Raw genomic sequence first — 13,094 nt, 5'->3', positions numbered from 1 at the left:
TCCCTCTTCTAAATGATAAATGTTCCAAGTAATTTTTATTTAGAATACAAGAGAGGTACAAATGTATTTACACTGTGTACATATACAATCAAATAATATATAATATCAAAGTCTTGTAAATAATGTTTACATAAATATTTACAAAGTTAAAGTGACAGTTGTTTGGGGTTTTTTTTTTTTCTCTTTTGTTTTGTTTTTGTTCATTTTCTTCTGGAAGTGAAACACGGTTTGTGAGAACTTTATACATCTTAGAGTTATAATTAATATTAGAATACCTTTTTTTTACGATTTATGTTACACAGCTCTCCTCCGCAATGTGGGGACTCCAGAGGGCGCTTAGAGTTGTCCCTGGGGACAGAGCTGGCCCGGGGACAGGTTTTCTCTGTCCCCAGAGGGCAGTAGCAGTTCCAACCAAAATGTTCCTTCAGAGCTGGGAAAGGGATAGGGAGAAGAGCTGCCATGGCTGGAACAGGCACAGCCCGGCAGAGCTCCGGGTCCCCACAAATCCTGCCTGTGGATGGGCATGCCCAGCTGGCACGGTGTCCCCTCTGCCCACAGCACGGCTTGGAGCGGTGACAGACCCCAGTACAGGGCTCTGGCTGGAGCAGGATAGGCAAAGGGGGCTCAGGGGCAGGAAAATGCAAATGTTCATTAACTCCGGGCTCTCAAGCAGGGAAAGGTGTCCCTTGGAAGGAGCCACTGGGGCCAAAGCCACTCCTGGGGCAGACAGGTACGACTGGGGTGGCTGTGCCAACCTTTCAGTGGGGCACACATCTGCTACAGCAGAGGAGGACACATAAGAGGAACTTTTCTTTCTACCAAATTATCTGTAAAACCCAGGCATGACTCCTCCAAGCCTGGCTTTTCGGCTCTCCCAGTCCTCCCCCAGCACACTGGTAAACCCACACAAACCCACAGCCCACCCTGTGCCACATCTCCCTGGGGATGATCCCCCACAACTCAGCTGCAGAGCTGGGGCTTCCCTTCCTGCCAACCCCTCGCAGTCAGCGATGCCCAAAAACAACCCAACACTCTCTGAGACACAAAGCAGCTCAGCCAAGGGCCACCCCCCCAGTTCATCACATGTCTCAGCATCAGCGTCTGCTTTCCCAAATCCTGCTGCCACGCCGGGGCTTCACAGCACCATGGTGGGGATGTGATGGGCCAGGGAGGCAGGGTGGGGCACGGGCAGGGCGGGCGAGTGGGCCTGCAGGGAGGCGTTGGGGGGCCGGTGGCGGGCGCTTTTCTGGTGCGCCCGCAGCCCCGCGAGCTGGGAATAGGCACTTTGGCAAACCTGGCACTTGTAGGGCCGCTCGCCCGTGTGCAAGCGGACGTGGTTGCGGAGCGTGGAGGACTGGCTGAAGCGGCGGTTGCAGAAGCGGCACACGAAGGGCTTGTCCAGGGTGTGGATGCGCATGTGGGAGCGCAGGTTGCTGCGGGAGTTGAAGCCGCGGTGGCAGATGACGCAGCGCATGCGCCCCGTTGTGCTGGCCCCCGTCTCCACCGCGTGGAAATCCTCTGGGGATGACAGGAGATAGTCAGGCGCTGCCCTCCAGCATGACAGCTCACCCCCCAACAAGTCCCTGGGGTGCTGGGTGCTCTGGAAAGTCCCCACTGCCCTCTTGCTGGCTCCCTGCTGCTGAGGTCACCTGTCCTGGCTGGCTCTTAGGATTTTGGGATGCAGCCAGTGCTGGGAATGCACTCAGCCAGATTTAGCTAAGGGGATTCATTCAAGCTGAGCTGAATGAATGCCTTATAAATGGGCACAAAACCAATTTTCCCCTCCCTGGGCTGAAGCAGAGTTGGAGGAGGTGGGTGCAGGAATTCTCAGGAACCCCCAACCAGTCCCAGCTTCTCCCCTTGCTCTGCTGGGCTCAGACATGGCTCTCTCAGAGTGGGGAGCAGAGTCAGGGAGTACAGAAGTGGCTCCAAACACAGCCTGAGTTCTGCCGTGCCACAGAGAAGCAGCTCTGGGAGCCACTGAGACAAGCAGAGAGCAAAAGCCCAAGGAGAGAAAGCCTGCCTGTGTTGGTGGTTAAGATCCTTTAAATGCAGAGTGGGGGTGTAGAGGCTGCATCCACTTGGTGTTTCATGGGGTGTTGGGGCTGCCTTGCACTCACACCCTACACTGCTCCTTCCTGCCTGGCTGGGTCAGGCAGAGATTGCCAACACCCCACCAGCAACAGCCACGGGCAGATTGGCCTGGAGGCATTGTCCTGAATTATTGAAGACCTACTTGAGCTGTGTGGATCATCTCATAGTCCCTGTCCACAGAGAGCTGGGATATCTGACATACCCCTGGGATGTCCCTGCCCAACGGCCTCAGAGCTGGGCACAGGGTGAGCAGGCAGGGATGCTGCAGCCTTGGCTCTTTCTGATGTCACCTACCATGTTTGTTCTTCTTCTGCTCCTCTTCCAGCCCTGGCACACCTGGGATGCCCAGGAAGGTGTTGTGGGAGTTCCCATACCAGACCAGCAGCTCTTGGTCTGGAGGAATCATCTAGAAAGAGAGATAAAGAAAGGGTTGTTGGGAGGGGCAATGAACATCCATCCCTGCTCTGATCCATTCGGACCTACCCTGGCTGTGCCCTATTTCTGTGAGACCCTGCTGCTACCTGGGACCTGCCAGCAGTCCCCAACACCCACAGGCAGGCACGGAGCAGCCCAGGATGCAGCACTGGAGGTGATGGCACAGCTCAGCACCAGCACAAACCCACTCCAGACTCTCCCCCAAGCTGGGAAACAAATGGTGTTATGGGCAAATATGCAGCTACAGAGCACAGGGACAGATCTGGAGTCTCCAGAGTGCAGGACCCAGAGGTCCCAGCAGCTCAAGGAGACCAGGACAGGGTGAAACAGAGACATGGAGAAAAAAAAACATTTGTGGAGCCACAATCAGCACAAGTGACAGGGACCAAAGCAGGGAGCTGGGACGGAGCCCCAGCTCAGGGCTCCAGCAGAGCATTCTCTCTTTGGACAGAGCCATCAGCACCCTTCAGCTGCAGGGCACAGGCAGCATCTCCTACCCACCCATCCCTGCTGGGGCCGATTTTAGAAGGTGGAAATGCAGATCTGCCAGCAAAGGGCTCATCAGCCCCCGGAGCAGAGGAGAGCTCAGAGCTGCTGCCAGAGAGCATGGCTCAGGTGTGAAACACTGCTTATATCCCCCACCAAAGCTGCCGTGCCTGCAACAGCCCAAGGACAGCTACAGGAGCAGGGGGGCAGGGGTTTTGCATCATCCACGCTCCCATTTCCCTGCAGTGATGGGATTCTCCTGTCCCTGCTGTTCCTGTCGTGTTCCCGCATGGCCGGGGCGAGCGGCCAGGAAACGCCGCTCACGGCTCCCCTCGTGCAGCAGCCCTGCCTGGGAAGATGGGTCCTCTCAGACCCCTTCAAACAACCCTAATAACAGCATCACTTCATAAAAAAAATCATATTTTCCCTAGCAGTCCCCTACTGTTAAGAACATAATTTAGAAATAGGAACGTCCTGTGTTTTGGAGGATGGCTTTCTGTACACTGAGCATGTTAGATTCCAGTAAAATATTATCCACAGGGAACACAGATGCTAAGTTCAATCACCTCAGCATTGCAAATATGTTGAATTTAAAGCATTTGAAATAAATAGGAATTTTACTTCATCTCTTTGTCCCTCTGCATAAAGACCTCACTGGGCTGCAGAGGAGGAATTTGGGATTCAGGGTAAGCCGATATCCTTTTGCATCCCAAATTGATGACGTTTCTTGGCATTATTTACTCTTGACAGAAAATTAGTAATTTTTAATACAAGCAAATAACATATTGCTGAAAGGAAAAAAACAATCTGCATGGGTGCATGGTTTTTTCTGCTGAAGCTGCTGCAGCCATACCAGCAGCAGATGAGCACCCACGTGCATACACCCCAAAGAAAATTCAAATTGCCCCCCAGGAACCTCGCAGCCTTCAGATCAAAGGCCAAAACTTTCTGCCTTCACTTTATTTTCCAGCAGCAGCAACTTGGTATTGCTGAGAAAGAGGATGGGAAAAACAAATCAGCAAATAAGGGCAGGAACGGGCAAAATGCATTAAAATAGCCAAGGTAAACGGGAAAAAAAAGCACCAAATCAGTCTGGTTTTTGGCATTTAGCTGAGAAAGGCATCCAAAGAGATGGATTCACTGGTTGGGAAGCCACCAGGGCTGATAGGGGATGTAGGTTGACAATGGCTATGCATGGACACCTCTGGTGCTGAGCAAGGCAGCACCTAAGTTTGGATCTGTGTGTGCGTGCCCTGCCGAGCTTGGGGAGCAGTGTGACAGCAGGGACCCTTCCTGCCCACCTCCTCCCACACATCCCTTGGGGTTCTGCACTCTCAGCATCTCAAATTCTCTGCTTGTGCCAAGGGAATTAAACTCATCCTGCTCCACTGCTCACTGCTTCAGCCCTAGGAGCAAGCCCACAGCTGGATCATGGCTATACCCAAACATTTGTTCATCCTCCCATCATCTGTGCCTGTACCAGGTGTAAAAACCACAGCTGTGTTCCTAATTACACCACAGCTACCTGGGATTATTTTACTTATTTGCATAATTTAAGAACAGTAGTAAAAAGTACTTAAGGTACTGTCACAACAGGAACAGCTGCCCACAGAAATATCAAGTCTTAAAACTAGAAACACCTAAAGCCTGTTGTCCAGCAGGAGAACAGCAGGGAAGTGCTTGGAGCTCTTGGGAAAGGTGGCAGAGCCCAAAGGGCACACAGGACTCTACAGCAGGAGAGAATATCTGATCCTCTTCGTACCCACCCCTTCTCCTTTGCCACCCTGTGGCAGCAATCCCTCACCCAGCCCTGCTGTGGTCCTGTGCCATGGAGCATTTGGGTTTGTGCTCCTCCGAGGCACTGCAGGAGCCTGGACAGATCCAGAGCACTGCCCGTGCCCACGGAGCCAGCAGGCACTCGTGGTCACTGCCAGCTGAGACCCTCTCCCACTGCAAACGCTCCTCAGGTGAACATCCTCTGAACCCAACCCTGGAGGGGCACAATCCCACAGTGCTGGTCTGGGATGGACTGGGACGTGTCCCCTCCTGTAACTCTTTAAGCCAGAGCTGTGGCACAGGACCTTGTGCAGCTCTTTTCATGCTTTATACCCCAAGCCACCACCTCTCTCCACCTGCAATAGCGCTGGGTTATGGGGACACTGCACATAAGCAGGGCTGGTCCCCACCATCACCCTGCTCTGGCACTGTGTGACTTGTATGCACATATCACCAATAATGCCAGGGTGCCAGACACCCACCTCCATCCCAGGGTCTGCTGTAGGGAGCTGTGGGCACCCTTCAGCCATCACCCCACTGCACAGCAGCCTGTGCCACCCCTGGGACCCTGCCCCTGTGCCAGCACAGACCAGCACTTCATGCAGGAGCACAGGGATGGGGGGGCAGGAAGAGCCCCCTCCCCACAGTGTAAAGCCCAGGGCAGAACTGCACCAGCACCACTCCCTGCCCTCTCCGTGGCTCCCTGCACAGCCAGAGTGATGCCCAGGCAAAGCAGTGCAGAGCCAGGCACAGCCTGTGCTCACCACCTGGGCTTCACAGAACCCCCCAAACTTTACTCTGCTATAAAGAAGCAGGTTCTGCACAAAATCTCATTTTTTTAATAGAGCATCCAAGCTCTGTCCTTGCCCAAAGCCCCATGTTGGCCAGAACTGCAGCTCTTTTCATGCTTTGCACCCCAAACAAGGATCTACTCTCACCTTGTTCAACACACATCGCTCCTTGAGCCAACAGAAAGGGGGCAGAGAGGAGAAGGGACCTTTACTACCCCCTGAAGCCCATGCAACAACCCTTCCCTATGGTTTCTACCTCTGCAGGTGAATCTGAGTGCCAAGGATGGAAAAGCTGCCGTGTCCTTCCACAGACACCCCGCCAACAACCCAAAGAACAAGGGAACAAGAGTCTGTAGGATGGGGGATCCCACCACCCGACTTCTTCTATTGCAGATTCCCAGCTGCCCTTCAGCCCCACTTACCTCAATAGCCTTGTAGAAGATGCTGTTCCCGATCTGGACAACCTCGAGGTTCTGCTCCTGCTCGTTCCGTGCACATTTGATGTAGGTCATCCAGCTGCGGTGATCCTCCTGGCTGGCGTCAATGAAGTACCGCACTGTGCCATCCTCATTGAAAACCTGCGAGGGCAGAGAGGGCTCGGTAGCGATGCTGCCCGCACTGGGCTGAGCCCCTCCACCTCTGGGACGGGCTCAAAGCCAGCAGAGCCTCGGGGCTGAGATCCTGACAACAGCCAGGAGATGCTGAACCCTTCCTGCTCATGGTGCTGGACTGTGGCAGGGCTGAGAAATGTGCCCTGCTCTCACAGGGGCTGGCAGGACCAGCCATGCCAATCTCCCTGCATAACCCAGCTCCCTTCCTCAATTTCCCTTCTCATCACAGCCCCACCAGCAGCTCAGCCCTAGAGGAAGGGGCTGTTCAGCATCCTGCAGCTGCCATGGGAGCGGGAGAATCCCTGGGTGGAGGGGGAAGGTGCATGCCAGGCCTGGAAAGATGCTTAGCAGGGTGCCAAAAAAGATAAGGCAAGTTTCTGATAGGTAGAAAATTACAATAATAATTAACAATAATTAAGAAGTGCTAGTCTGAGTCAAACAAATTAAAAAAAAAAAAAAAAGGAAAACCCTCCCTATTCACTGTGCATTAGTGCACAATGTCCTGGCGTCTCAGATCCCCCCAAACTCCACGGTTTCATTCGGGATTAACCTCACCAGGGCTGGGGCAAAGCAGGGGGCAAGGGACAGGGCAGAGCTGGTTTTGCCCACTGTGGCCAGTGCAGGCAGCAACCAGTCGGGTGTTCCACCAGGACGGGATGGGCAGGGCAGGGCGTGATCCGCCTGCATGGGACGCGAGCAACGGCGTTTCGGGGCTCCTCTGAGGGCTGGCTGCACCCCGAGGGCTGGGCAAACCTCATCCCTCTCCTGCAAAGGGCTCCTAAACCCACCTGGCCAGATATTTGCACGAATGGGGAAACTGAGGCACAAGGATGGTTCTCAATGGTGCCCAAGGACGGGACAGAGCCCCAGCCCCCGTCCCTGCTTCTCCCCAGACCAGTCCTGGCTCGGGGGGTCGTTACCTCCCACATGAGGTTGTTGTTCTTGCACAGGTCCACGTGTTCGGGGGAGATGACCCTGCCCGTGAACGGCCCCATCTCGGTGCCAGCCTTGATCCAAGTCTTGGAGAAGATGCCGAGCCCTTCCCCGGGGATGGAGCTCTGGGCGATTATCACTTCCGACGGCAGCACCAGGCTGGAGAGTTTCTGCACCTCTGCGAGGGGGGAGAGCGGCTCAGAAAGGGACAGGGGTGGGGGAGAGGAGGGAGATCGGGGGCGGCGGGGACCCCGCCCAACCCCGGCCCCAGCGCAGACCCCGGGGCTGAGCCTTTGAAACGCCCAACCGGGCTCCCACAAAGCGGTACAAGGTTCCCCCGGGGCATTGAGGAGGTACCTGGGAAAAGCATCCCGGGCTGGGCGAGGGAGCGGGGCTGGGAAAGGAGGTTAAATGGTGTCTATTTCGGCCCATCCAGCAATTTGTCATGCTGTTAAAGTGATCTGCATTCATTAAACTCAACTAGAAAGAAATTGCTAATTCTAAATTCATTAGTCCTTTAGGAATGCTGTAGCGGTACATTGTGCCTGAATGGCGCGAGGGCTTGTTTAAAAGGGCCCAGGAATTCCTCTTACAAAATGGGGAGATGAGATGGTTGACATATCGTGAATGGAAATGGAATTAGCCTTCATGGTAAATTAAGAGAGGAACAGAAATCCGAGAGGGGGAAAAGGGAGCTGGGACGCCCCGGCGATGCCGGGGCGAGAGAAAAGATATTGTCCCGGGGCGGCTGAATGCGGGACGGCCCCCCCAGCCCGCGGTTTAAGTGGGAACTTTCTCAGGTCAAGCCCAAGTTAACCAAATGAATTTAAAGCCCTTTTTCCCCAGTCCCACGCCTGGGGAGAGCGGGGCGCCGGGACCGCATCCCGCCGCCGGACTCCGGGAGCCGGCCCGGGGCCGATGGGGGAAACCGGGGGGATCGGGGAGGGTCCGGGGGGGTCACTCACCTCCGGAGAAGGACTGAGCCAGGACTTCGGCCGTGAAGGCTGTCTTGGGGCTGCTCTTCTCTTCGAAGAGCTGCTCGCCCAGGACGTTTCTCCAGCGGCCGTAGAGGAAGCTGTGCAGGATGTCGGAGGTGATCACCTCGGCCAGCGAGAGCCCCTGCGGCTTCAGCCCAGGCTTGAGGACCAGGGCCTCGGCGGGCAGCACCGAGCCCATCATGGGGGCGAGGCGGCGGGGCCGAGCGCGACGGGGCCGGGCGCGGCGGGCGGTGGGCGGCGGGCTGGGCTCCGTTCGGCTCGGCGGCTCCCGCCCGGCTATATATGAGCTTCATTGACCCTCCTAATTGGTTATTAATGACCTCCCTGACGTTGGCGGAGAGACTGGGGCTGCCGGAGCGAGGCGAGCCGTCGGAGCCCCCCCCTCCCATCTCCTCCTTCCCTCCCCTCCCGGGGGTGGGGTGGCTGGAGGGAGGGAGGGACACGGCGAGCACACACACACACACACACAAACACACACAAACACAGGATACACACACATATACACACACCGATACACACACACGCACCGGCTCGGCCCCCGCACCTCCCGGCCCCGGCAAACCCAAACCGGGCACCTGCCCCGGGCACGGCAGAACAGCAGCGAAACGGGCAGAAATGTCCCCGCCGGTGTCCCACGGACGGGGCGCACCCTCGGGCACGGTCCCGCTCCCCACCTGGCCCCCGCGCTCGTTTTGGGATTAAAACGCTGCGCTTTGAGGCCATTGAGCACCACAACGAAATCGGCGGCCCCGAGCCCGACAGCTCCCGGTGCTCTGCGGCGTTTGGCCCTCGCAGCCCCGGGGGAACGGGCTGAGGCTCCCGGAGCTGGTCCCGATCGTGCTCGGCTCCCCGCTGGCCCCCGCATCCCCGGCTTTCCCGGCCGGGACCGGCAGCACCGGGAGGCTCCGGCGCTGCTGCCCCGAATGCCGGGAGAGGGTCCCCAAGCACGGGGAGGGTGGGACGCGCTCCCGGGGCTGATCCCCGCTTGACCCCAAGTCAGGGCTCACCCGGCTGCCGGCACCAGCCCGGCCGGTCCCCGATCTCACATCCCCGCAGGAATTGTGCCCAGGTGCGGATTGGGAACCGCTGGTGGATCCCCGGTCTCCCTGCAATCGCAACCATGCCCTGCCGTGTTCCCCCAGTGCCGGACCCGCACCCGGGGAGGCTGCGGTGTCTCCGGGGCTCTGCCGCCGCATCTCCCCCGTCCCCGCACCCGAAGGCGTTCCCCGGCCAGCCACGGCGCCCATCCCCGCCCTGCCGAGCCAGGAGCTCCGCAGCCACCTCTGCTCCCCAGCAAGGCGACATCAGAGCGGTGCCCCCAAACCCAGCGCTCCCCTCGGGGCCCGAGCTTCGCCGGCTCAGCAAAGGGTTAATCTTTCCCGGATTTAAACCTAGTCCTGCTGTGTCGGAGCTTAGAGCCCTCTCCTTAGCCTTGTTCTTTTGATTTTCATGGGGACGAGGGGCTGTAAAGGGCTGCGGGAAGAAGGCTGGGCCCCCAGGATCCTCAGGCGCTCAAAGGCCGGTTCTCGCAGCCCGGAGTCCCGGGAAGCCCCGCCGGGTCTCACCGTGCCCGGAGCAGCCGCCAAGCCCAGCCCAAGCCCCCAGCCTCTCCCCTGCGTGGGGATCTTTTAGGGGAAAGCTGTGGAGTGTATTCTGGCCTGGGTGAAATGATGCTACAACCCGTGTGCAATTAATTACTTCTATCAATCCAATCAAGAAGCAACGCAGATGTCAGGAACGCACCCAAACCTGCGCTTACTTTCGGGGCTTCGCCCGGCGAGAGGCAGCGCTGTCCTGGAAAGGGGATGTTAACAACCTGCCAGGGATCGGTTTAATAAGCGTAAAAAATAAGTTTATTTTGTTTTTCTGGACTTTGGCTAGAGCAGCCGTCAGAATATTTCAGCCTTGCTAAACATAACGCATCAGGTGGAAAGGTTCCCAACACCGGCTCCCTCCAGCCGCCGAGGCAAGCCAGTCATCGGATTGCTTTTTTTATTTTTTTTTTCCTTCGTTTCCCCAGGAAAACCCTTCAACCTTCAAGTTATCCCGGGACAAAATAAATAATAGATGCTCTTGAACCCCCTGCGGCTCCGGTGCGGGCTGCGCTGAACCCCGCTCCCGGCTGCGGGGGCTCGGCCGTGCGGGGGGGTAGTGGTAAAAAAAGGTGGGAAAAAAAATTCTTCCATTTTCTACGTGGTTTTAAATATCCCCAGCTGTTTCCCAAAGCTTCTTCCCGGTCCTAGGAAGGTGCTTTGCTGTGTGTTCCCCCCCCCCCCCCCCCCCCCACTCATTTCTCTTTTTTAATATCGCAGCTATCCCTCCTTTTTAACATTTAAGAGGAAACAAGTTTAATATTCATGGCTGTTAATAGAGAAGGGCCATTATCGCCGCCCCATTGTTCTGAGCCCCGCACAATGCTGCTTGTATTTTCATGTGTATATTCCCAAAGTTCCTTCTGAGCGTTTAGTGAGCACTTTAATATTCATGGGTGTTAATAGAGAAGCCCTCAGTATATTGGCATATTGTTGGGAGGTGTACATATTGGTCTGACTCTGAATAGCCACAGTCCTCTTTTCTTTTGCTCTGTTTTGCAGGGTTGATGGGCCAGGAGTAAATGGGCATTTTTCCCCCCCGTCTCCCCCTTACAGAGAGAACATCTTTATTCCAGTCCCAGACTTTCTGGTTTCCCATTCAGGACCCTCAGAAATAATGTCAGGCAGAAGAAAAGTGGAGCAAATCAATCTTTCATGGTCTTTTTGAGACCAATTTGACATCCATGGACTCTTCTTTTCTTTCACAGCCTACAAGGGGATGGTCAGGATCTGGACAAGGTTGGGGTCTGATGAGGGGAGACATGGGATCATAATGCAGCAAAGAGAGAAAAGAAAAGCAAAACAAGAAAAGATTGCAGGGATGGGGTGATGGAGGAAAAATGAGGGTGAATGACAGTGCAAGAAAGGAGATTAGAGCCCAGCAGCTGCTTTTTGGGGGGCGGGGGGGAGGGGGGAGCTCTCTCCCCTCTTCCAGCCCTTCGCATGAATAGGATTTGAACAGAGCGGAGATTGATTTATAGTTATTGCAGTTGAACATTTATTGCTCTTAAAGAGTGGCGGGGAGAAAAGAGAGAAAAGGGGTTTGAAAAGCTCCTTTCTGTATTAAAGAGGTATCAAATGAAGACTGCTGAGATAATATACAGTGGCCAATGGGAATTTGATTTGCTTTAAAATTTAACTCTTGTGGGGCCGCCGGCGATGGAGCCGGGATGAGGGGATGGAGCCGCCGCTGCCCCGGGCCGGTGCAGCCGCGATTCTTTCCTCAAACCCCGCATTCGCTGCCCGGCTTCACCGCAAAGCTCTGCGGCCGCTCCGGTGCGGCGGGGAAGGGCTGCAGCGCGGAAGGACGATTAGTGCTTCGTTAGTACAATTTTGTATTATTTTTATTAATTTTTTTTTTTCCGTAGAGGGTAGAAAGCAGGAGGGATGCAGAGCTACGAAAATAACCGGCGCAGGGAAGAGCCCTTTTCGAAGCTGAGTTTTTCGTGCCCTAAAACCGGAGGTTTCTCCTCTCCGGCAGCAGAAACGCGATCGCAGCCGAGTCCCCTCGGGCGCAGAAAGGAGCCCATTGTTCAATGGGGAGAAATACATTTTTAGCGGTGATTGAAAGCTCCCCTCTCGTTTGAACTTTAGAAGAAAGTCCCTGGCAGGGAAGAGCATCCCCCTCCCTCTGCCCCAACATCTGTTTGGAGCAATCCAGGCTCTAGGGCAGAGCCGGGCTCTGCCCCCTCCCAAAGTCATTAAAAAGATATTAGTTGAGCTGAGAAAAGTCCAGCGCAGCCCCCGATCCGGGGGAGGGGGCTGGTATGTGTCATTAAGAACGATTTTGGATTTGCCAGCACTAACACGAGGCGAAGGGACCACGGGGTCTGAGTTCAAAAGCCCCCTGGCCCCGGCCGCCCCGCCGCGCCCTGCCCGCTGCCCGTGCCCTGGTGCCCGCGGCCGGCGCAGGGCGGCCCGGCCGACCCCATCACCTGCTCCGAGCGCCGGGAAAGGACACGGCCGAGAGCCGGGCTGGGAGCCGAGGCGCTCAGCTGCTCCGGCCGCAACCTCTGCGCCTCCACGGGCTGCAAATGCCCCGGGAGCCGGAGGGAAAGGGGGGCAGGAGGGATCATCGCACCCCTGCGGGAGCCGGGGGAGCCGGGGCAGGAGGGATCATCGCACCCCTGCGGCTGCCGCAGGAGCCAGGCGCCTCCGAAGTTGCTAAATGTGTCATTTATTAAAGCATTCAGGGGGCTTTTCTTTGGCGTTTGCTTGCAAACTCACAAAGGCCGAGCTGCTGTTTGGGGGTCTTTTCTGATGGAAAAAGGGCTCGGAGACCCCCGGCACAAAAGAAATCCCGGCAGTGCTTTCAATGGCCAGGACTCAATGAGGGGGACCCTGCGCGGAGCGGGCGGGGGCGAGGGGCCGCCCGGTGCTGCCTGAAAGGCAGGCCTGAATGTAATGGGGAGATCTGCGTTTATTTGTTGGGATCACATTTAATTAGCTTAGTACAACCCTTGAAAGACAAAGGGACCTCAATCTGGATCCAATCTGAAGCTCGTTTGGAGAGCGAGGGCTCCTGGAAAAGTCAAAAGAGAGAAAGGAGAAAGAAAAGGGAGGCTGGGAGAGAAAGGGGCTGGGGGCCCAGCCAGGTGACTGGCACGCGTGAAACAAGGGGGCCTTTTGGGCACAAGGCAGGGCTCAAAAGGGAGGGAGGAAAATAGCCTCTTCCTCAGGTTTTACCTACTTAAACCCCCTGAAGGGGCTGAAGCTGAAAAGCCTCAATGGGGGCTAAGGAGGCTGCAAAGCAAACAGCAGCGCTGGAGAGGGGCTCCGGCCCTGCCGCCGCAGCAGTTGGTGACACTCGGTTATGGGAATGTGCCCAAATGTTACCTGCGCCCGGGAACGCTCCCACCAGCGGAGCAGGGAGTGCAG

The 13,094-nt window shown here is 56.2% G+C and overlaps 1 protein-coding gene across 1 annotated transcript; it reads right to left on the bottom strand.

Moving 5' to 3' along the window:
• Window positions 1-6: 6 nt before the first annotated feature.
• PRDM12 (PR/SET domain 12) lies at window positions 7-8,493 on the bottom strand. The gene is made up of 5 exons (XM_071454118.1): window positions 8,092-8,493; window positions 7,114-7,304; window positions 6,005-6,160; window positions 2,389-2,500; window positions 7-1,518 (listed from the first exon to the last, which is right to left on the bottom strand). Exons 1-5 carry the CDS (start codon window positions 8,303-8,305, stop codon window positions 1,136-1,138), a joined length of 1,056 nt encoding a protein of 351 aa, XP_071310219.1. The 5' UTR covers window positions 8,306-8,493; the 3' UTR covers window positions 7-1,135.
• Window positions 8,494-13,094: the final 4,601 nt, after the last annotated feature.

This window comes from Agelaius tricolor, unplaced genomic scaffold (assembly GCF_023055355.1).
Source record: "Agelaius tricolor isolate 1412-34295 unplaced genomic scaffold, bAgeTri1.0.p SCAF_38, whole genome shotgun sequence".
Lineage (NCBI taxonomy): Eukaryota > Metazoa > Chordata > Aves > Passeriformes > Icteridae > Agelaius > Agelaius tricolor.
Note: the sequence above shows the minus strand (reverse complement) of the source record. Positions and strands in the feature narration are given on the sequence as shown.

What these genes read in the sequence shown, in the direction of transcription:
- PRDM12 (XM_071454118.1), bottom strand. Translation starts at nt 8,305, where the DNA reads ATGATGGGCTCGGTGCTGCCCGCCGAGGCCCTGGTCCTCAAGCCTGGG. An exon ending in ACAACAACCTCATGTGGGAG is followed by an intron (nt 6,161 to 7,113) that starts GTAACGACCCCC and finishes CTGCCCTCGCAG; the next exon opens with GTTTTCAATGAGGATGGCAC. An exon ending in GCAGAAGAAGAACAAACATG is followed by an intron (nt 1,519 to 2,388) that starts GTAGGTGACATC and finishes TGTCATCCCCAG; the next exon opens with AGGATTTCCACGCGGTGGAG.